The sequence below is a fragment of the Dromiciops gliroides genome, chromosome 2 (assembly GCF_019393635.1).
Source record: "Dromiciops gliroides isolate mDroGli1 chromosome 2, mDroGli1.pri, whole genome shotgun sequence".
In the NCBI taxonomy this organism is placed as follows: Eukaryota; Metazoa; Chordata; class Mammalia; order Microbiotheria; family Microbiotheriidae; genus Dromiciops; species Dromiciops gliroides.
The window spans coordinates 192,464,739-192,489,508 of NC_057862.1; the positions used below are offsets into that span (position 1 = coordinate 192,464,739).

The following is a 24,770-nucleotide window of genomic DNA, read 5'->3' on the forward strand; positions in this document are numbered from 1 at the left end:
ATAATCACTTTTAATACTGTATGTTTTACCTGGTGGGTATATTTGGTATCCAACTTAAACAGTATTTATTGTCCAAGCAGCTCCTATGAGGTTTTGTGGATCCGTAGGTCAAAGCTAAACAAGCTCCTCACAATCTACAACTCTTCCTCCTGTTTTTCATGGTTTCTGCTTATGTGGCCTAAACTGTTCATTAAAGAACATCCAAAAACCGATTTCGGAGTATTTGCTTTTAGTTATATTCTCAGGGTTTCAATATCAAATTACACAGTTATTTTTGAGCCTGAAAGTAACAATCTTTGAATATCTTTATAATTTATGTGTTTTTTTTAAACTCTTTCTTTCTTTCTTTCACACAGGATTTTTGTGTGTGCAAAAGGTTAATGAAAGTAAATAAGCTAAAACAGAAGAAATCTAAAAGTTTAGGTAGAGGAGATAAATTATTAAATGCCTCCTGTTTTGTATGTAATTTTGCATTGAATTTATGCTTTTATTACAATAGTATGTTGTCAATTAGATGATTATTCTACACTTTTTTGTTCTTAAAATTTGACAAATTTTAATTCTGTAGGGAAAAAGAATTGATAGTATATTGAGAAATAATATTTAAAGTGAAATATGCATATGCAGTCAAAATATATGTAATAGATGCCTGATTTTTTTGTAAAGTAGATATTTGTACTTTGAATCATTACCTCTTAGATCAGAGGTATCACAGTTCCTACAAAACTGGCTAGAATTAGATTAAATGTGATTGGGAAATGTTTTAACAAAATTTAAAAAAATACAAAGCAATACAAGTAGTGTTAAATTGTGTTTTTTTTTAATCAACTTACTCCCTGAAGGGATATATTTCTATTTGAGTTCGACACCTCTTTTTTGGATTATGACTTCATAGAAGGTTTTTTCCTGATTATAAGTTTCTGCCCCCCATAGTAATTCATGATCTATAAACAGATTTTATTATAGATGTTTTCTTTATTCATCTTGAGCCTCTCTTCAATGCCAGTCTCGTATCACCATCTTGACTATTGGATGTTTCCTTAGAAATATCCAGCTCAACATGTTCAAAACATTCTTTCCTCCCCAAAACCTCTTTTTCCTAATGTCCCTTCTGTCAAGGGTATCCTTTAAATTTCCCAAGTTTGCAAATTTAGTTCAATTCAGCCTCAATTCTCTTGTCATATCCAATCCAAGTCTTGGCAACTATTCCCTTCTTTTCACTCATATGACTACCATCCTAAATCAAGCCTTACTTCACTCTTAGACCATTTCAATGACCCCCTCCCCCCCAAGTCTGCCTATAAGTCTGTTCTCTACTACATACCTGCCAAAGTGACATTTCTAAAAACAGGTCATTTGCTTACTCAAAAAGCTCCAGTAGTCTTTTGTACTTATAGCAAAACTTCTTAAACTGTACATCTTCACAACTCACATGGGGTCAAGTAACTGTGGAGGTCGCAAAAATTTGGCAGTAAATGTTTTATTTCTATACCTAATTTTATATACCTATATACCCAGGGCTGTGTAAAAATTTCTCAGGCAAAAAGAGGTCGAGTGGGAAAGGTTTAAGAACCCTTGATTTATTGAAGGCAAACTCTTCTATTAAGCATTAAATTCCTTCATGATCTGCAACTTAAGTCATGCCATCTCCTTGAACGTTTTTTTGTTTTGTTTTGCGGGGCTATGGGGGTTAAGTGACTTGCCCAGGGTCACACAGCTACTAATTGTCAAGTGTCTGAGGCCGTATTTAATCCAGGGCCGGTGCTTTTTCCACTGCCCCACCTAGCCTCCCCCAAAGTATCACATCTCCTTCGACCTGGAATCGAACCAGCAACCTAAGGATTACTAGAGATTGAAACCCTACAGTCCTCCACTCTACCAGCTGAGCTATCGAAGGGGATCCCTTGAAGGTTTTCAACCAAAAGCTGGATGATCACTTGTTAGCTATGTTATAGTGAGGATTCCTGTTTTGTGTGGGTTGGACTAAAGTAGCAGCTGAAGTCACTTCCAACTCAGATTCTCTGTGATTCTCTATGATACTTTATCAGACTTAATAAACACCACTCATCTTTATCTACTCTACACTTCAGCAAAACTGGCTTATGTGCTTTGGCTATGCCTCTGTCTCTACCTCCCCTCTCCCCCAATAATTTAACATTTTGTTTCCCTGCTATTCCATAGCTGCCCTCCGTGTGCCTAATTATTCCCTCTTTATTTCTGCCTCTGAATCTGTCTTTCTTCAAAGTTCATCTCAAATGCTACATGCATGGAGGTCTTCCCCAAGCTTTTAATCTCCACTACCCACAAGTTCTTCTGTTAATTTTTCATTTTTTTACATTTGAATATACTTTTCATCTTAGAATCTAAGCTTTTGGAGATTAGGTGATGTCTAGTTTTGTATTTGTTTATAGTGTGTGTTAATATATGGTTTTCTAAGTTAGTGTTTAGCCTGCAAGGGATCCTCCATTCTCTTTGAGATTGACACTACTGCTGTAGTCCAGGGCTTCTTAAAACTTTTTCCACTCATGACCCCCTTTTGCCTGAGAAATTTTACATGACTTCAGGTATTTAAGTATATAAAATAGGTATACATATCAAATATTTACTTACACATTCAGTTAAGTGATGGGGTCGTGACCAACAGTTTATGAAGCTTTGCTCTAGGCAACTCTCTTTTAAGACTACGTTGCAGAGAAGGTGCCTTAGTAGAAGGAATTTCCTTTTCTAGAAGTGCCCTGTAATAGTGAAATCACAGGAATCTGGTCTCTGTTCATTCCTTAAAATAACGATTATCTTAAAAAGACTAATAAAAATAGCCATGGTTTTAGGAAAGGCAAGAGGCAACATGGTATGCTCTAAAGTAGGAAATCTGGGAAGCCAGTAGGCAGATATGAGGAGGGAGGGCATTCCAGCATAGGGTTCAAGCAGAGAAAATGCCTAGAGGGGAGAAATGGCATATCTTGTTTGTGGAACAGCAGGAAGGAAAAGTACTTCTTGGGGAGTAAGGTGTAAGAAGACCTGGAAGGCAGGAGTTTATTGAGTAATAGGGTGACATGGTAAGACCTGTCCTTTAGGAAAATCATTGGTGGCTGAATGGAAGATGGATTAGAGGTGGGAAAGACTTGAGGCAAGTAGACCTCCCAATGGGCTAGTTCCATAATCCACATGTGTTAGGTGAAAAGAACTTTAACTGGATTGGTGCCAATAATATCAGAGGAGAGAAAGAAACATTTAAGAGATGCTGCAAAAGTGAAATTGACAGGTTTGGGCACCAACTTGGATATGGAGGATGAGAAATAGTGAGTAGTCAAGGATAACTCCTAGCTTGTGAGCCTGAGAAACTGGGAGAATGTGTACTGTACTACTGTAATAGGGAAAGTATGAGGGGGGAGGATTTTTTTTTGGTGAGGCAATTGCAGTTGAGTGACTTACCTAGGGTCACACAGCTAGTAAGTTTTGTGTCTGAGGCCGGATTTGAACTCAGGTCCTCCTGACTCCAGGGCCGGTGCTCTATCCACTGTGCCACCTAGCTGCCCCTGAGGGGGGAGGATTTTAGGGGGAAAAATAATGAGTTCAATTTTGGACATGTTGAGTATAAGATGTCTACTGAATATCCTTTTTGGGGTATCTGAAAGGCAATTGGAGATGCAAGATTGGTTGTCAAAAGAGTGGTTAGGGCAGGATAGGTAGATTTGAGAATCAAGCTCAGAGATAATTAAATTAATGGGAGCTAATGAAATCATCAAGTGAGGTAGTAGGGAGAGAAGAGAAGAGGCCCCAGGACAGAACCCTATGGGATACAGTTAGAGTGAATGATCTGGATGAGGATAGAGCAAAGAAGACAGGAAGTGATCAGTTAGGTAGGAAAAGAACGAGAAGACAGTGGTATGCTGAGAACCTACAGAGAAGAGAGTGTAAAGGAGAAGAGGGTGCTCAATGGTGTTAGAGGCTGCAGAGGGATCAAGGTGAATTAGGACAGACAAAAAAATCCCTGAATTTGGCAAATAAGCAATCATAGGTAACTTTAGAGAACATTTTTGGAGAAATAAGACTAGATGCTGAAATGTAAGTGGGTAAGAAGAGTGAGAAGAGAGAAAGTGGAAGTATCTGTTTTAGACAATCTTAAAGAAGTTTAGCAAGAAAAAGCAGAAGAGATATAGGAAGATAGTTATAGGGGATGGAAGAGATCAAGTGAAGGTTTTTTCAGGATGAGTGAGACATAGGTATTTTTAGGTAGTAGGGAATGAGGCAGTAGACAGGAAGAAATTGAGAATAAGTGATATAGGGGGAATGACAGAAACAAATATAAGACATAAAAGTGAACGTTACCTTATTTAAAAAACAAAGGAAAAAGGATTGCATATGATACTATGAACTTGTATTGCATACAACTTTTTTAAACATAAAATTTTAGTCAGTTTTGACACTGAGCTGTTTATCTGTATCCTGTTCTGAACTTTTTATTATCCTCTGAGCATTTTTTGTTTCACTGACATTCTTTATCTTTTCTTTTTAAAAATTTACTATTCTTATGTCAAAACAATTCAGAAACAAACCCACTAGTGTCACAGTAAAAATCTCACGATGTATTTTTTGAAGACCTAGATTTAGCCTCAATCCACTCACCATATTTAATCCAGTCTTGTAAGTAAAGTCACAGTTGTTCGGGTATAAATTCATTGTGTGGAGTAGATGAATTGTTGAGGAAGTTTTGTGTAAATTGAATTTTTATAGACCTACAAGAGCTTAGATATTTAAAGGAACCCTGTGGTGAATCTTTTTGTAAAGTGGAGGATTTGTTTTGTAAAAACACCAACAAAAAAATCTTGAAATAATTTAGTAAGTTTGGCTCTTTAAATACTGGGTTTTCATAAAATGGGGCTATATACTTCTTATTTGTAGAGATAAAACTTAATGGTGAATTATAGAATAATTGAATGGGAAGAATAGTTTGAAATTGATTAAAATTAACTTAAAAATCATTGCTAGGGAAATTTAGTTTTTTTCACCTTTGATTTGACTTCATATTCATTTCCAAATGTATTTCTCTGTCCTTCCTTGTCCAGTGAAGATTAAAAAAGAGAGAGAAAGTAAACAGTTCAGTAAAGCTAATATATGAACTCTTGACAGCATTTGCAGTATTCTTCTCTCCTCCACTGTCCCCCCAATACAGTTCCCTATCTTGGCACATACTTTGTCTTCCTTCCTTCCTTCCTTCCTTCCTTCCTTCCTTCCTTCCTTCCTTCCTTCCTTCCTTCCTTCCTTCCTTCCTTCCTTCCTTCCTTCCTTCCTTCCTTCCTTCCTTCCTTCCTTCCTTCCTTCCTTCCTTCCTTCCTTCCTTCCTTCCTTCCTTCCTTCCTTCCTTCCTTCCTTCCTTCCTTCCTTCCTTCCTTCCTTCCTTCCTTCCTTCCTTCCTTCCTTCCTTCCTTCCTTCCTTCCTTCCTTCCTTCCTTCTTTCTTTCTTTCTTTCTGCGGGGCAATGGGGGTTAAGTGACTTGCCCAGGATCACACAGCTAGTAAGTGTCAAGTGTCTGAGGTCGGATTTGAACTCAGGTACTCCTGAATCCAGGACCGGTGCTTTATCCACTGCGCCACCTAGCTGCCCCCTTTGTATTTCTTTTTCAGGACTTCGTCATTATAATTACATAGAACTTAGTTTTTATTCTTATTCTTCTCTTTCCATAGTTGAAGTTTACTGTGTATATTGTTTTCTTGGTTCTGTTTATTTCACTTTACTTTAGTTCATAAAAGTCTTCTCATACTTTTCTAACTTCTTGTCATTTTCCATGCACAGCAATATTTGAGTAATTCATGTATCATAGTCTGTTGTCATCCCCCTACTTTGTTGCTAACCTTTGGCTACCATAAAAAATGTCATAATGAATATTTTGGCGCATATTTGACCTTTCTGTCTTTGACTTCCTTAGGGGTACGAACCTAGCAATGGGGTCTCTGGTTCAAAGGGTATGGACATTTTGGTTATATATAGAATAGCTATTCTTTTTTTTTTTTAGGATGGCTATTCTTACAGTTTTGTAGCACTGGAGTGGTGTAGTGGAAAACATTAACTTATTAGAATACATTATCCTTGTTATTTTTTAGATTAATTTGTCATTTTAAAAGTAAGTTATTATAATCTGTATGATGTTTTTAAAGAGGCTTCAGTTATTTATTTTGCTTGTTTTCAGGATGGTGAGAACACAGAACGGGCTGTTTCCATTGTGTGTTGTCTACAGTTAGTTCAAGAAAGAAATTATTACTAAAGTTATTATGGAGCAACAGCAGGTTGCATTAAGTAATCAAGATGGTGGGACTGTTTCAGGAACAGCACCTGCTTTTTTTGTCATCTTGAAGCAGCAGCAAGGAAATAGTAAAACTGATCAAGGCATTTTGGTAGCAAACCGAGATGCCTGTGCTTTAGCTAGCAGTGTGTCATCACCAGTAAAAACTAAAGTCAAGACATGCCTTCCAGCTGATTGTACCTCAGGGGGCATCACTGTCACCTTGGATAACAATAGCATGTGGAATGAGTTCTATCATCGAAGCACAGAAATGATTCTGACTAAGCAGGGAAGACGCATGTTTCCTTACTGTCGTTATTGGATAACTGGCTTGAATTCAAATTTGAAGTACATCCTTGTAATGGACATCTCTCCTGTGGACAATCACCGCTATAAATGGAATGGCCGCTGGTGGGAGCCCAGTGGTAAGGCAGAGCCTCATGTCTTGGGGCGGGTCTTCATTCATCCAGAATCTCCTTCTACAGGACATTACTGGATGCATCAACCAGTGTCTTTCTATAAACTTAAACTTACCAACAATACACTGGATCAGGAAGGGCACATTATCTTACACTCTATGCATCGTTACCTGCCACGGCTTCATCTGGTACCTGCAGAAAAGGCTACAGAAATTATACAGCTAAATGGCCCTGATGTCCATACCTTCACCTTCCAACAGACTGAGTTCTTTGCAGTGACAGCTTATCAGAACATTCAAATTACCCAGTTAAAAATAGATTATAACCCATTTGCCAAAGGGTTTCGGGAAGATGGATTGAACAGCAAACCTCAACGAGATGTGAGACAAAAGAACAGTTCAGACCAGGAGGAGAGTAGTGTTCCTAGTTCTCCTGGTTATCGGGGTCATCTTACTGAAAGTGATGGATCAGAGATACAACAGAGTGTCCCAGATACTGAATTGAGTAGCCATGAACCATCAGAGGTGGATTTGGAGAAGGCATCCTTTAATGCAGAACGAGATTTCCTTGGTTTTCTAGATTCTGGTTTGGCTCCTGATGGGATTCCACAACTAAAGCAGGAAGCTTCTGAAAGGTATGACAGTGTATTTCTATTTTATAGTGGTGTTATGGACTTTTGGTAAAATACTATATCACACTTGAACCATACAGTAGTAGTTGTTAACTAAGGACTTTCTCAATATATTTTATGCAATGTACTTTTCCCCTTATGAAGGCCAATTGAATTTAAACATTCCCTCCCCACTATTCCCCTTCCTTTTGGGGGGTAACTGATGTGTGTCATCAGTGTAAGGAGCTCCCAGTGAGGAACTCCTATCAAAGAAAATTGGCACCTATTCTGCAGCTCAAAGTCTTGAATGGTTGTCTGGGATGCTTTAAGACAGAAGTGTCAAACTCTGGTGGTAGCAAGTCCTGGCACTAACAGCTCAACCAGATTAAAATGACATGTTTAACAAAATAAATAAAAATACAATGCAATATAGATAATGTTAATTTGAGATTTTTTTATAGGGCTTTGTATCTATTTGAATTTGACACCACTTCTCTAAAAGGTTAAGTGACTTGCCCAGGGTCACAGAGCTAGTTTCAGTGTGTTAGAGACAGACTGGACTTCAAACCAGACCATATCATATCGCAGACAAATTGCATAAATAGTTGTCTCCAGATTTAGTAACTAAAACATGCTTTATTAAAACTGTCATTGATAGTTTGTGTTCAGTATGTTTTGGATTTTAAACATCTGCAGTTGGTTAATATGGGTAGATTACAGCTGCAGTGGAGGCTAAAGTGAGGTCCTATGTTTAATCACTCCAGTTACGTGCTTTCAATATTCAATTATGTTAAATAATTCAATATGTTAAAAGTATTAACTGGGTTACAGCCACGTGAGACAGAACATTGTTGTATGCTATTGGTGACCACTTTCCAGTTTTAAAAATTGAAACTTACTGCTTGTCTTCTTTTCTTTCAGATTACATTAAGTATTGTGTAAAGGTTCTTTAATCAGTATTGGGATGGGGTAGCTAGGTGGCGCAATGGATAGAGCACCAGCCCAGGATTCAGGAGGACCTGAGTTCACAACTGGCCTCAGACACTTGACACTTACTAGATGTGTGACCTTGGGCAAGTCACTTAGCCCTCACTGCCCTGCCCTCGCCCCCCCCCCCCCAATCAGTATTGGGGGTGGGAATATGATTGTTTTGAGGTTCTTGCATTCGTTTTGCATAGACTTTGGTTTTTTGGAGGCACTGAGGGTTAAGTGATTTGCCCAAGTATGTACAGCTAGTAAGAGAGAGAGCACAAACTTTTTAATGAACCAGCTATTGAGATGTCTCAACCCCATGTCCATCTTGAAGGTTTTCACAGACCATTCAAGACGTCATTGATCACACAACCATTCTGCCTCTAATACATTCAAAGATGGTAACATAATGAATGAAATATAAGACCAGTTAGCTCTGTCATCCAATTACTGATTATATAATTTGTGAATTATCCATACCCTAAATTGCTTTAATCTCTCTGTTTTAAAATTTTTGTCGTTAGTACCTCCATTAGAGTCTTAGAGAAAATTGTGGGTGTTTTCTTCCTTTTCTTTTTTCCTTTCCCTTTTTGGTCCTTTCACTTGTTAAAATAATTTATTGAGGAGAAAACTGAAACTATTAGTGAAAATGGGACTTTTGGATTATCTTGATGTCATATCCAATCATCCAATTCATTATGTTCATCAGTAATTGATAGAATAAATAAAAATAGATTAGCTCCTTCATTTGCTTGTATCTTATCTGTTTCCTAAGTATTTTTCTCCCTTCTGGGAAGGAACATCTTGCCTAAAAATTACCTCTTCCCTTTCTATCTCACTCTAAAGAGATTTTAGGATTCAGATCTGAAAGGCATCTTGGGAATCATCTAATCCAACCCTTCACTCTGAAGATTGAGAAAACTGTTATCTAGAGAGATTAAGGGAGTTTTTCAAGATAATTAATAGGGATAGAATTTGAACCAGTGTTCTCTGACTTCAAATCCAGTGCAGCTTCCACTTTATCACTTGTAGATTTATTCCCTTCTCTTTTTTAGCATCTCCAGTTTCTCTTTATATGGATTCCTTCTTCAAATTTGCTCAGGTCTCTACTTTCTTGAAAACAAAAATCTTATTTCAGAGTTTTATTGATGATTTTTGCTTTTACATGAGCCATTTTTTTAATTAAATTTTTTTCTTCAGTTAGGAAAAATCTGCCTCCCCCATTGAAAAAGAAAGAAAAACAAAGTCCTTGAAACAAGTATGTATAGTTAAGGAAAACGATTTCCCTCATTGGCTTTGTCCAATAAATATCTCAATCTGTACTCTTGAGTACATAATCTTTCTGTCTGGAGGTGTAGATAGTATGCTTCATTATGAGTCATCTGAAATTATATTTGGTTATTGGGTTGATTAGAATTTCCAAGTTTTTCAAAGTTGTTTTTACAGTATTTTGGTTATTGTAGAAATTGTTCTCCTTGTTCTGCTGAGTTCATTCTTCATCATTTCATATAAGACTTACTAGGTTTTTCCCAAAAGTGTCCTTTTAATTAGAGGTGTTAATCTTGCCGGCTGAAAGCAGCTTAGAAAACTCCCGAGTGCTGCCTGAACCAGATTAGAATGTAAAAAGTGTATAACAAAATAAATAAATGTACAATACAATATAAATAGTGTTAATTTGTGGTTTTTTAAGTCAATGTAAGCCCTTAGGGATCTGTTTTTGTTTGAGTTTTTGACACTACCACTCTTCATCATTTTCTACATCAGTCTTTTCTTTATATTTTCTCTCATCCCCTCATTCCATCATTCAATTGAGCCTTCCCTTATACCAAAGAAAACTGTAAGAAAATCCAAGAGACACAGGAACTGTTTGATAATATTGTACGCATTGTTGTGTACCTATATTCCCCTATCTTTCATTACCTCTGGGTGCAAGATTGGTCATGCTATGTTAAATAGCATTTTTGAGGGGGTGTTGATTTCTCTCTACTGTTCTTTTTATTTGTCATCACTGTGTATGTTGATTTCTTCGTTCTGCTCTGTACGGCTTCATACAGTCATATTTTTTGAAATTCCTTATATTCATAATTTTGCAACATAATCTGTTATATTCATATACCAAAATTTGTCTTTTTCCCAGTTGATGGGCATCTAGTTTATTAAGCTTTTCATTATCACAGAAAGTATTGCTTTGTGTTTTGGTATTCACGGAGCCTTTCTGTAGCATACTTTCTCGTTAGTTCCCAGATTGCATGTAAGCAAGTGATGTAGCTCTGCCCGTTTTCTCGTTTGAGGCTCTACTAGTAGGAAGTACTATTTTACTATACCTGTATATGTACTATAACTCTTCCTTTGAAGGTCACTAATCTTAAACTCTTGACTTGGAAGAGATTTCAGAGGTTATCTAGTCCAATCCATACCTAAAAAACTAAATCTGCTTTACAGCTTCCTCTGTACTGTAATTACCATTTAACCATTTCTTTAAGTCCTCCAGTGATAAGTTATAACTCTTTGGATGTAACCTTGAATAGATCAGATTTTTAGAAAATTCTATACAGTAGTAATTTAGTGGAAGGAGCACCAGATTTGAAATCAAGAGGACCGAGATTTGTGTATTGATTGTGTAACCTTGTCAAGTCAATGTCTCTGGGCTTTAGTTTTCTCATTTTCAGGTCCCTTCTGGCACAAAAACTGTGACCTCAGGGGCAGCTAGGTGGCGCAGTGGATAGAGCACCAGCCCTGGATTCAGAAAGACCTGAGTTCAAATCTGGTCTCAGACACTTGACACTTACTAGCCGTGTGACCCTGGGCAAGTCACTTCACCCTCATTGCCCCACCAAAAAAACCCCACCCCAAACTGTGATCTCACTTGGGCCTCATGCAGGACTGTGAGGTATGTATTACAAGGACTGCCACCCTTTTGCAGTAACTGTGTGATCATGGGTATTAGAGGTAAAATTTGAACCACTTTTTTTTTAAATTTTATTTTTTTTAAAGTGAGGCAATTGGGGTTAAGCGATTTGCCTAGGGTCACACAGCTAGTAAGTATTAAGTGTCTGAGGCTGGATTTGAACTCAGGTCCTTCTGAATCCAGGGCTGGTGTTCTATCCACTGTGCCACCCAGCTGCCCCTTGAACCACTTTTTAAACTGAAAAGGCCATTATGCTTTCCACTGTGTTATATTGCAGCGAGATTCAATTCAATTCAACAAGCACTTGCTAATTACTTTGTGCCGGGTACTACACTCAGTGCTGGAGATACAAAGACAAAAAATAATAGCTCCTCACCTCAGAGAGCTTACATTTATTGGAACTATTATATTTGTGTTATTTTTTCCTGTAGGCGGTGGCATCTGAGTTGTGCTTTGAAGGAAACTAGTATTTTATGAGGTAGAGGTGAGGAGGGAGAGTATTGTAATTCATATACTGCATTAAGAAACAGTCATTAGATTTAGATGGGTTCATGAAATTCCTAGCTTGCCCCCAAAGTCATCTCAGGTCTCATCTATTAGATGAGGTGTTTCCTTGTTTTTTCCTCTTCCTCATCTTTCAGTTGCTAGTGTTTTCTTTCTTTAAGATGCCTGTGTATGTGTTGTATCTTTTTTTTTTTTTTTTTTTTTTTTTTTAGTGAGGCAGTTGGGGCCAAGTGACTTGCCCAGGGTCACACAGCTAGTAAGTGTTAAGTATCTGAGGCCGGATTTGAACTCAGGTACTCCTGACTCCAGGGCTGGTGCTCCATCCACTGCGCCATCTAGCTGCCCCATGTGTTGTATCTTAGTGGGATATAAATTCTTGAGGGCAGAAACTATTTTTTTTTTTTTAGTATCCTCAGTTTATAGCAAAATGTCTTACATATAGCTTAATGTTGAGTTGAACTGAATTAGATGGTTGAGAGGCAGTGGGGTTGCTGTGACCAATTATAATGGTCACTTGTCAGTGTGGAATTGTTTGGGATTGAGAAATAAGAAATGAGGAAAGTATAGTTGTCTTTTTCTAGGAGTTGGGTTGTGAAAGAAAGAAGAAATAGCAGAATCAAGAATGAGTGATATGGGGGCAGCTAGGTGGCGCAGTGGATAAAGTACCGGCCCTGGATTCAGGAGTACCTGAGTTCAAATTCGGCCTCAGACACTTGACACTTACTAGCTGTGTGAACCTGGGCAAGTCACTTAACCCCCATTGCTCTGCAAAAAAAAAAAAGAAAAGAGAAGAATAAGTGATTTGGATATGATTATAGAGAGCAGAGGAGGAACTCATCAGCTAGGGTGAGGTAGAAGTTGAGAAGGCATGGTCAAAAGAGCAAGCTTCAGATGGGTTTATAATCCAGGGAACAAATAGGAATGTTCTTTGGCAAGAAGAGCCAACTCTTCTTCAGATACTGGAGTAAAGGAGAAAATTTGGGATGATGGAGAGGGATTTTGATGTGAGAGAGAAGGGAGCCCACTAGTGTGGTTGCTATGAATTTTTTTTTCAGTTGTGTAGAGGGAGAGACACTCTGGTAAAAATGGATTTGAGAAAGTGTAGGGTCCCAGTGAGAGAAGACTTAGAATAGCTATTTGGGGGGGCAGCTAGATGGTGCAGTGGATAGAGCACCAACCCTGGATTCAGGAAGACCTGAGTTCAAATCTGGCCTCAGACACAACACTTACTGGTGGTGTGACCTTGGGCAAGTCACTTAACCCCAATTGCCGCAACACCCCCCCCCCCAAGAATAACTATTTGGGGAATCTAATAGTCAAGGGAGAATAAAAGGATTGCTGTACAGTAGTGAATGCTTTGTAGTAGTGGAACCAATTGATGTGGTTGTATTGACTTTATCTAGAAGTGTTCAGCAGCAAGGATCAGAAGGGGAGAAGGAAGGAAAAAAACTCTGTAGTAATCAACACAAATACAGAGTAAACAAGCACAATGTATTTCTTTTTTTTTTTTTTTAAGTGAGGCAGTGGGGGTTAAGTGACTTGCCCAGGGTCACACAGCTAGTAAGTGTTAAGTGTCTGAGGCCGGATTTGAACTCAGGTACTCCTGACTCCAGGGCCGGTGCTCTATCTACTGCGCCATCTAGCTGCCCCTAGCACAATGTATTTCACATAGTAAACAGTTAATTATTTTTCATTAATTGAAAGTACATGTCGAAGACTACTTACTTTGTTAAGTTTAGTTCTTTGCTGGGTGTGTCAAATACTGTAAATATTTTTGTTCCTTGAAAAATTTATTTGACTTAAATATAAAAGCAAGAACATTACAAAAGCATATAAGAAAAAAGAGTATAGAAAGTGAAAAAAAGATTGCAAATCATTAGGCATATATTTGTAACCTGCTATTTAGATATTAATGCTACCCTAAAATATATTTTTGTTAAATTTAACACAGCATTACCCATGTTGCACTTTTTTTCCTGGTCTTTTTTGAATTACCTTAATTGTGTATAACATGAAGTTGTTGCTATTGTTTTTAACTACCTGGTTGTAGTCATGTACATTTTAAATTTTGGTTTTGTTCTTTTTACTCTCTATTACTTCATATAATTTCCCATATTTTTTTGAATTCATGTGTATTGTTTCTTGTGATACTTTTAATATTTGCTTGTCTTACGTGCATATGATACACATAAATAGTAATTTGTTTAGGCTTTTCCTGATTGATGATGATTCTCATTTGTTTCCATATTTTAACTCTTTCTTTCCTTTCCTTTCCTTCTTTCTTTTCTTTTTTTTTTCTTTTTCTTTTTCTTTTTTCTTTTTTTTTTTGGTTTGGTGGGGCAATGGGGGTTAAGTGAAATGTCAAGTGTCTGAGGTCAGATTTGAACTCCTGAATCCAGGGCTGGTGCTTTATCCACTGTACCACCTAGCTGCCCCTACAAGTTTTTACTCTTAAAATAGATTTTCCCCCTTTCCATATATACCATATAGTCCCAGCAGTGGGACCATTGTGAGAAAGGATGTACGCAGTTTCTGTAATTTAATTGTATAATTTCACATTGCTTTACAATTGGTTCAACTCCACTAGCAATGTAAGAGCCTTCTTATTTTACAAAACAGTGCCAGTATTGATTTCTGTCATCTTTCATTATCTTTTTCCAGTTTTATGGGTGTTAGGTATGGGTGTTAGGTTGTTTTCATTTCTTTAATTATGAGAGATTACAAACATTTATTTACGTGGTTGCTAATTGGTTTCATCTTTTGAGAACTACCTCTTCATATATTTGCCATGTGTAGTACTCTTACTGTTATAAATTTGCCAATCTCTTCTACATTTTGGATGATCTAGAAGTGTTTTGTTTCCTTCCTTATTCTGGATATATTGGTTTGTTTTGTGGAAGATATTTTACGGAATCAATCTTTTTTTCCTCTTATAATTTCCTTTAATTTACATTTTAAAATTTTATTATATTTTGTGAAGGCTATAACAATCACTTTCCCCATTCTTGAATTTCTTCCCATGAGCATATACACAATAATTTATTCTGCAGCTTTTGCTTTTGAGAGCTTGGGCTATTTATTTTTTGGTCTTCATATACGTGCTTAGTAAATGATTGTTGCGGTTAATCGTCCTAATACACAGTGCCACTCACCCTTTAAAAAATTAAAAATAGCTATGTTCTAATCATGAGTCCCATTCTATCAAGTGCCAGTGATAAATATGATTGATTTTGTCTCTTTGAATCAGGATCGCTAGTTCACTGTTTGTTACCTATACTTTTTTTTTTTTTTGTAGGGCAATGAGGGTTAAGTGACTTGCCCAGGGTCACACAGCTAGTAAGTGTCAAGTGTCTGAGGCCGGATTTGAACTCAGGTACTCCTGAATCCAGGGCCGGTGCTCTACCACTGTGCTATCTAGCTGCCCCCTGTTACCTATACTTTTTATATGTGTCTATAGGAGATGGAGTTTGATGACTAGCTTGCTTCTTGGATTTTGTTTCCTATGGATTTCTGGATCTTTCATTAGTGCTTTTCCTTTTCATTTGTTAAAATTGTTTTCTCTGCTATCTTAGGATACAGTGCCATATAGCCCCTAGCTTCTTAAACTGTGGGTTGAGACCCCATATGATAACTGAATGTGAAGGTTGTGAAAAATTTGGCTATGTATACCTATTTTATAAATTTTATAAAGGATATGTATAAATAAATGTGTAAATGTATAAATAAATTTTATAAAGGTTATGTATACCTATTTTATATACTTATATATCTGGGGTTGTGTAGAAATTTCTTGGACAAAAAGGGATTACAAGTGGAAAAATTTTTAAGAAGTCCTGATCGAACCCAATCATCTCATTTTACAAATGAGTAAATAGAGGCAGGCAGAGAGTTGTCCAAAGGGATACAAACCAAGGTTCTTTGACTCTGAATCTAGCATTTCTTTCTATTCTATCCTACTCGTGTATGTGTATGTGTGTAAAATCATATATACATACACACAAAGATATTGAGACACACACACACACACACACACACACACAAAACTATATCTGCTAATCTATGTGCAGTTTTGTCTTTCCTAGCCCTCTTGATCAGATTTCTAAGGCACCAAGCAATACAGAATCACTATGGTTATATAATCCATCTCTGGCCAAAAGACTCATTATGGCTTATATTTTAAACTTGATTTTGAGCAACCTAAATGTAGTGGGGGTTTTTAATTTTTGTTTTTATTGATGCTTTCACTCTAAGGTTCAAAAAAGAAGGGAAGAAAAAACATTTTGCCAGTCATATCTGAAACAGCAGGGGAAGGAGACCTCCCATAGGGTAGCAAACAACCTTTGAACCCTTGCTTGCAGCAGAGAAAAATAATTGAATAAATCCACTTCTAGGGTGCCATCTTGATAAATAGCTTTTTACTTCCCAGTTTGCCTTTTTCTTCTGGATTCTTTGCCTTCAATCAGCAGTATTGCTGAAGGCATTATTTCTACCTACAAAGATCTTGAGCTTCTTGTCCAGGATTTAATAATCCATATCAAATTGTTTTGTGTTTCTAGTGGTGTCATTTTTTTCCCAATGTGAATTACTATTAGTGAGTAGTGGTTGTAAAGTTAGAATTCTGAAGTATTTTTCAAAGAAATACTGTTACACACATAGTGTTTAGGTTCTACAGAGCTTTCAGTACAATTCTATAGTTTGGTATATCATGGATTTACTAGGCTTCTGTGAGTAGTGATCCAAGAATATCATTATGATATACAGTATAAGTTCTATAACAGAATGAATCTGAAATGACCCAACTCCCACGTTGGGTCATTTGATTACACTAATGATTTGTATTTGATCTTCCTGCAATTATTCTTTCAACAAACTTAACTTGTTAAGGGTGTGATCCATCCATTTAATTGCATATTCCTTGAAAAGTTCTTTTACCCCATTAAATATATATATATATATATATGGGGCGGCTAGGTGGCGCAGTGGATAGAGCACCGACCCTGGATTCAGGAGTACCTGAGTTCAAATCCGACCTCAGACACTTAACACTTACTAGCTGTGTGACCCTGTGCATGTCACTTAACCCCAATTGCCTCACTTAAAAAAAAAAAAACCGGCCCTGGATTCCGGAGGACCCGAGTTCAAAGCTGGCCTCAGACACTTGACACTTACTAGCTGTGTGACAATGGGCAAGTCACTTAACCCTCATTGCCCCGCAAAAAAATTTAAATTTTAAAAATATATGTGTGTGTGTGCGCGTGCGCGCGCGCTCAGGTGCGCTACTTCTTTGGGGAATTCAGTTGTGAAACTGTTCTGAGAAACCTAACCAAAAGCTTAAATTTGTATAGTGTGTATGTTATGTTTGTAAGATGTAAGTATGTGATTATCTAGGTACATGGCTTATATGCTATTGATCACATGCTATAAACAAAATTTGGTTTTATGGATACCTTTGTAAGAATTCTCAAAAAAAGGAAAGGATCAGAGTTTGGGAACATAGTCTCACTGTCCCTTCATTGAGGTGGTATTTTCTATGCAAGCATGTTTTCTTGTCTCGCTAGAATATAAAAATTAAGGGCCTGGTAAAAATTGAATGAAATAGAAACCCACCCCTTCCCCTCTTTTAAAAAAAATATCTATAAGGGCAGCTAGGTGGCGCAGTGGATAGAGCACCAGCCCTGGAGTCAGGAGTACCTGAGTTCAAATCCAGCCTCAGACACTTAACACGTACTAGCTGTGTGACCCTGGGCAAGTCAGTTAACCCCAATTGCCTCACTTAAAAAAAGAAACACCAAATAAAAAAATATCTATATTAGAAATTACATCAAGCCATTTGGAGAAGATGGTGGAATAGCCATGAATGTGAATTCTGAATTTTTGTTTTTTTTGTTGTTGTTGTTTTTTTAATTGTGTGCCTTTTATTAACCTCAAAAGACAGGTTAACCAGTTCATTATGTAATCAACATATCATGGAAACATTTTTTTTAAGCAATGAAGGGACAAACACCAGTAAGAACAAACAATGTTTAGTAGAGGATTTAAAAAGAAATATTTAAGGAAAAACAAATATTAGGGAAACCATTACAATAGTTCAGGAAAAAGTTGTGGGTCAGAACCATATTGATGGCAGTGAGGAAAAAAAAGGAAGGGACAATGTATGAAAGATTTTTAAAGGTAAATATAAATCATTTAGTAACTTGGATGTTTGAGATGATAAGCATGAGTAAAAATAATGTGGTTAGCAACTGATATCTATGCATGTGAATTCTGAATTTTAAGAAAAAGAATACCACTAAAATATCCTAACAAAATTGAAATTATTAAGTAGGAGAGATAGATCAAAGTATTTTGAGCTGGAATTAATTTCTATGTAGAGGTCTAATTAATATTAACCAAATGAGCAAACCGAAGTTCAGAGAGGTAAAATTCCCCATTTAGTGACTTGCTCAGGGTCACACAGGTAGCAAAGAGTGGACTCAGGATTTGAATCTAGATCCTTTGCTTCCAAATCCAGTGTTATTTTCATTAGGAAACAAGCAAATTGCCTTCACCTTTTGAAGGAAGAACAGAGGGATGGTTAAGATACATTTGTCTTTGAAAAATGTCAGACAAGAACTGTGTTCATTTTTGCACCCTTTTGCCTTTTGTGCTAATGACTTTCAGCAATCCATTTATCTTTTCCCTTTTTTCTCTTCATCTCACCCACTATCACTATAAATGTCATCCAGGTTTCTACCTTTTTGCTCTGGTGAAAGATGGGGCTTGTGAACTTGTAGCCCTGGGGGTTCATAATGCAGAGTTAGACTTAGGATTTAATTCAGGGCTTTTCTTTAACATATATTAGTTTCACCTTGGCAATGAATTGAAAAGTAGTTATTTATGTCAGTTAAACAAAGATACATTTTTATGTTGTTGGGAAGTTTTATTGCTGTCCTTTGATTTACCATTACAGTCTTTTTTTAAAAAATTATAAAAGTATTTTATTATTTTCCAGTTACATGTAGAGCTAGTTTTCAACATTTGTTTTTATAATATTTCTAGTTCCAAATGTTTCTCCTTCCCTCCCTTCCCTTCCCCCTCCCCAAGACAGAAAACAATCTGATATAGGTTTATATATATATATATATATACACACACACACACACACACACACACACACACAATCACATTAAACATATTTCTGCAATAGTCATGTTGTGAAAGAAGAATCAGAACAAAAGGGGAAAACCTCAAAAAAGAAAAAAAACCCAACAAAGTAGAACAGTATAGTTCAAGCTGCATCTAAATTCCACAGTTCTTTTTTCTGGATGTGGAGAGCATTTTCCATCATGAGTCCTTTGGAACTGTCTTGGATCATTGTATTGCTGAGAAGAGTTAAGTCTATCACAGTTGATCATAGCACAATGTTGCTGTTACTGTGTACAATGTTCTCTTGATTCTGCTCATTTCACTCAGCATCAATTCATGTAAGTCTTGAATCTGCCAGCTTATTGTTTTGTTTTGTTTTCTGTTGCTGGGCAGTGAGGGTTAAGTGACTTGGTCACACAGCTAGTAAGCATCAAGTATCTGAGGCTGGATTTGAACTCTGGTTCTCCTGAATCCAGGGCTGGTGATTTATCCACTGCGCCACCTAGCTGTACTCTGCTTATCATTTCTTACAGCACAGTAATATTCCATTAAATTCATATACTACAACTTGCTTAACCCTTCCCCAATTGATGGGCATCCCCTCAATTTCCAATTCTTTGCAACCACAAAAAGAGCAACCATAAATATTTTTGTGCATGTGGGTCCTTTTCCCTTTTTTATGATCTCTTTGGAATATAGACCTAGTAGTGGTATTGCTAGGTCAAAGGGTATGTAGTTTTATAGCCCTTTGGGCATAGTTCCAAATTGCCCTCCAGAATGGTTCAGTCATTTCACAACTCCACCAACACAGCCTATTTCTAAAATACACTCCTCTCCACATTATAACATAGGGGAAAAAATAAGTAAAACCAATCAACCCAGTGAGTCTGGCAGCTTCTGTAGCATTCTGCAGCATATAATTCCTTCTATATCAAGAGATGGGAAATGTTTCATCAAATGTTCCTTGGGACCAAATGATTTTGTGTGTGTGTGTGGGGGGCAGTTGGGGTTAAGTGACTTGCCCAGGGTCACACAGCTAGTAATTGTTAAGTGTCTGAGGCCAGATTTGAACTCCTCTTGAATCCAGGGCCGGTGCTCTATCCACTGCGCCACCTAGCTGCCCCCAAAAATTGATTTTTAACAATTAATTAGAATTCATCTGCCTTTTAGCATCATTGTCATTTATGTTGCTGCAGTTTTTGTCTACATAATTCTAGTTTTTCTTTCAATTCCCTCTAAAGTATACCTGTGTAGCAGAGCTTCACTTGTTTTTTATGAGATTTACTTGTTCTTATGTGAGTAAATCAAAGAAACTTTGAATACTAGAACTTCATTATATTAGTTATATAAATAAAAATTTTTTTTGGGGGGGTGAGGCAATTGGGGTTAAATGACTTGCCCAGGGTCACACAGCTTCTAAGGGTCAAGTGTCTGAGGCCGCATTTGAACTCAGGTTCTCCTGACTCCAGGGCTGGTGCTCTATCTACTGCGCCACCTAGCTGCCCCTATATGAATAAATTTAATGAGGAAAAAATGCTTAATTATGCTTTAAATTTGCTGAATCAATGCCAACTTATTGTCCTTAAGTTGGGTACTGATTAGCTATTGAAGATTTAAAACATTTTTTTTTGTCTCTACCTTGACCACCCTTAGCTCTTACAGAAAATTTAAGAAACTAATCTGAAGTGAAAAACAACTTGTTGGCTATCACAACACTCTGATTTTAGGTCTGTCCCCATTGTTCTTATTATCTATAATTTAGCTCCAAATTCTGACATCCCCCTTTAATGCTTCCCATTGGTGAAGTACAGGTGTGACTTCCAGAGGTATGAAAAGCATATTAAGTTTTAGGTCTTTTTTTTTCTTCTTTTCTTTTTCTCCTTTTCTTTCCTTCCCCTTCCTCTTCTGCTTTCCCTTTCTTTTTTGTGGAAACCTGGGAATATAGGGTGATACAAACTGCTTTTAAAAGATTAGAGAATTTGAGAACCTTTCAGTGGACTTAATTTAGATACTTGAATTGTGTGTGTGTGTGTGTGTGTGTGTGTGTGTGTGTGTGTGTGTGTGTACACACTCTCTTACTGATCTGAATGTAGGCCATATCCCTAAAATAAGGTCTTTGGCAAGGAATAATAAAGGTATGCATTGAAAAAATATCTCCTAATCCCACCTGCTCTCTTTCTTCAATGAACAGTTTGGGTCCTTGGTCTTCCTTCTTGAGCAAATACTGCTGCTGCTTTTGCCAAAAATAGCAATTAATGGTCTAATGTCATCAAGATTTGAAGTGGGAAATGGTTCAATATAGTTTTATATTTATCCCCGTCCCCCCCAAAAAAAAGATTTGAAGTGGAATACCTTAGGGATATGGTCTTGGCTATATTCTATTTAATTTTTTTAAAAATCAATACTAGAATGATAAAGCTATGTGGTGCGGTAAAACATTGGATTTTGTGTTAACCTGGGTTTACATCTCAGTTCTGCCCCTTATTTATTATCTTTGTGGCTTTGAGCAGATTGCTTAACTACTCTATGCTTCACTTTGCTCATTTGTAAAATGTAGGGATTGTACTATGTGGCCATTATGGGTTTTTTCATCTCTAAATCTGTGATTCTGTAGTATGCTTATCAAGTTTACAGGATAGGTGATATAACTAAGGATAGGTGAAATAACTAATATGATGACATATCAGTGAAGATCTAAAAATATTTTGATTGTCTAAAACAAAGGGGTCTTAACCAAGGGTATGTGAACTTAAATTTATTTTAAAATTTAATCTTATTAACTGTAGTTAGATACAATTGATTTCTTTTGTAATTCTTTGTATTTTATCTTTTCCCTTTGTTTTTTTATTTTATTATTATTTTGGTGAGGCAATTGGGGTTAAGTGACTTGCCCAAGGTCACACAGCCAATAAGTGTTAAGTGTCTGAGACCGGATTTGAACTCAGGTCCTCCTGACTCCAGGGCCAGTGCTTTTGTATTTTATCTTATACATTTAAAAACATTCTGAGAAGGGATCCATAGACTTCTTATCAGACTGCCAAAGGGGTCCATGACACAATATGTGTTCTAGAATTTTGAGCCAAATCTAGACTTGTTCTGCATTGCCTCAGAGGGAAAAACTAGCAACAACTCTGGGATTCTGTAAGTCTCTGAAATAAAACACAAATGAAAACTTTACCTGATCCAAGTATTTTTGATCTCTCCAGTTACTAAAATTGTAAATATAGCTTTTAAACTTGATGTAATCCATTGGTCTGTAAAACAGGGTTTTCTGTTCATACTTACCTTTAGTTTGCTTTTGTTCTCAGTATTTGAAAAATACTTTATAGAAAATGAAAGGGGGGGGTGCTAGTTGGAAAGAACTCTTCAAAGGGAGGCATTACAAAGAAATCCCGTCTTTTGAAACTTTTTACAAAGCATTATCTTAGCTGATTTTTGGGAAATTATTTTTAAAACTTTTCCTTCTTTGGATCAGGAGAAGATAGTAGAAGCTGTTAGCTGTTAATAAAAACTCTTAAAGTTAATTTTCCCCCCTCTCCTAGTTTTAATGGAAAAGCACACTTTTAACTGGCCTTTCTTGACTTTCTGTCGGTGATAAACATTTTTGAGAAAGGTGCAGCTAAGAAATAACTTTGTGGTAGGTTCTGATTTTGAAATATGTTATTCTAAGACCAGCTTGGTGCGTTAGGCAGTTGCTTGGATGTGCTTGATTTGAAAAATCTAATTTCAGCTGTGCTATTTTAGTATGAAACCTCAGATCTTTTATGTAACTATAGGAAGAGGTAGTACAATATCTTGTGTACAATGGTATATGGAGTCATTAAGAGTAGGACATGACTGAATGAATAAACAACAACAGTACATAATATTACTATATTGTTCCACAAATCTGGGAAAAAGAATTGAGAATGAAGTTAGAATTCTGCAACTTGATTCTACACTTTTAGCTTCTGACCATGGGAAAGTATTTTCCTTGACTTTTTAAGTCTTAGTTTCTGCCTATAAAATGGGGTTAATAACTGTACATGTTAGATGATGTTATTACCCCTGTTTTGTTGTTGAGGAAACTGGGGCTAAAGGGCTAAGTGACTTTCTCAGGATCAGACAGTGTATTAGTCTCTGGAGGCCAAATTTGAACTTGAGTCTTCCAAACTCCCAAGTCTAGCATTCAGTTGTGCTACGTAGCTTCCCATAACAATATTCTCAAATTGATTTGAAACTTCTAATATGCTAGTTTTGATTTATGAGAAATGGATTCGCTTAAATCAAGGCCATCTTTGTGACATTTATGGAGCATTATGCATTTCATTTTTAAGTATAAAATTAGCTGACATATTTAAAGGCCTTTCCTGATGTTTGCCATTATTCTTAGATGTGTTGAAAGTCAGTTTGCTTTTACCTGCTGATAAGTAGATAATTGCTTTCTAGGTTTTAATATGGATAAGAGTCATCTTTTTTCCAATCTTTAGATCCATTAGAGCATCATTAAGGAAATAGCTGAACTATCAATAATCTATTTTTTCATTAATCATAATCTATTTTTTCATTTTTAGGGGAGCAAGAAGGTTTATTTAAAAACTTTATTCTTTAGTGGATGTCATGTAATTGATAAAAATATATTGTAGGGTATTATTGACTAAGTACTTCACAGAACTCTGATTACAAAGTTCTGTATATTATTTCAAGAATGGATGTGAAAAGGTACTTTGTTTCTAGCAGTATCTTGAGATTTTTTCCCTTTTATATTGCTTGTGTACAATTACAGCTTTTTTCCCTTTCCCCTCTAGTCCTATTGCCAGTAGCTTTGAAGACAACTCTCATGTAACATCACCATTAGACCCAAATGAAAACTTTAATGTGGTCATTAAAGAAGAACCCCTAGATGAATATGACTATGAACTTGGTGTGTGCCCTGAGGGAGTTACAGTAAAGCAAGAAGATACTGATGAAGAAACTGATGTGTATTCAAACAGTGATGATGAGCCCATATTGGAGAAACAACTAAGGCGTCATGAAGAAATAGATGACCCAGATGTTGATCACTCAGCCAAACGGCCACTGAGTAGCCCATCAGGTGTTGCTAAAGCCAAAATGTTAAAACTGGATAGTGGCAAGATGCCAGTGGTCTATCTAGAACCTTGTGCTGTAACTAAAAGCACAGTAAAGATCTCTGAGCTACCTGAAAATATGTTTTCCCAAAGTCGGAAAGAGAAGTCTCCTGTATTGACTGAATTAGACTATATGCCTGCATATGTGGAGAATACCAGGAAATCCAGCTTCTGCTTATCTAGGGAAATAGAGAAAGAACTTAGAAAACAGCCATCAGAACTGAGAGCACCACAGAAATACTCCTCTCTTAAAGATCCTGATTGGAAATATCCTGATTTGGATGACAACATTAGCATGTCAAAAACACTTAGCACTAATCCTAAAAGTTTAGATGGAGATTTTTTTTCAGAAAAAGATGACTTGGGCAGAAAAAGAACAACTGTGTTAAAAATTACAGGAGCTCCAAAAGCCTCCAGTGCTACTCAGAATATCACTCCAAGTGTTCCAGGAAAGAGAGGAAGGCCCAGAAAATTTAAACTCTCCAAGGCAGGGAGACCACCTAAAAGTACAGCAAAGTCTATAACGGCCAACAAAACTACCCCTATGGGACCTGGGAATGCCTTTCCAGATGTGAAACCCGATCTTGAAGATGTAGATGGTGTCCTTTTTGTTTCCTTTGCATCAAAGGTAGGTTTATTACTTTTAGCTTTTTTTTTTTAGGTCATATGGGAAGATTTATAATAGTTTGCTTCAAGTCTATATTGGTAATGTACCTAGAAATCATAGTTCTTATCATAGCAAACATTGGAGTCCTTCTGAAGTAAATTTCTAAAACATTAGCACCTCTTAACTACCCTGCTTGGAAATTTCATTTTAAAAACTTCAAAGCTAAATCCTGTTTA

The 24,770-nt window shown here is 36.7% G+C and overlaps 1 protein-coding gene and 1 non-coding gene across 7 annotated transcripts in view; one reads left to right on the forward strand and one right to left on the reverse strand.

Annotated features, from left to right (window-relative positions):
* Positions 1-24,770, forward strand: part of MGA (MAX dimerization protein MGA) — a 232,147-nt gene that overhangs the window by 136,711 nt on the left and 70,666 nt on the right. For all 6 annotated transcript variants that reach the window (XM_043983358.1, XM_043983356.1, XM_043983355.1 and 3 more), the window contains 2 exons: positions 6,189-7,334; positions 23,607-24,555. In XM_043983358.1, coding sequence (XP_043839293.1) covers positions 6,271-7,334; positions 23,607-24,555 — 2,013 coding nt within the window. In that variant the 5' untranslated portion in view covers positions 6,189-6,270. The remainder of the gene's footprint in view (positions 1-6,188; positions 7,335-23,606; positions 24,556-24,770) is intronic.
* On the reverse strand, positions 1,808-1,897 carry TRNAY-GUA. The gene is given in 2 exon segments: positions 1,808-1,843; positions 1,861-1,897. It is a non-coding gene; the product is annotated as a tRNA-Tyr (tRNA).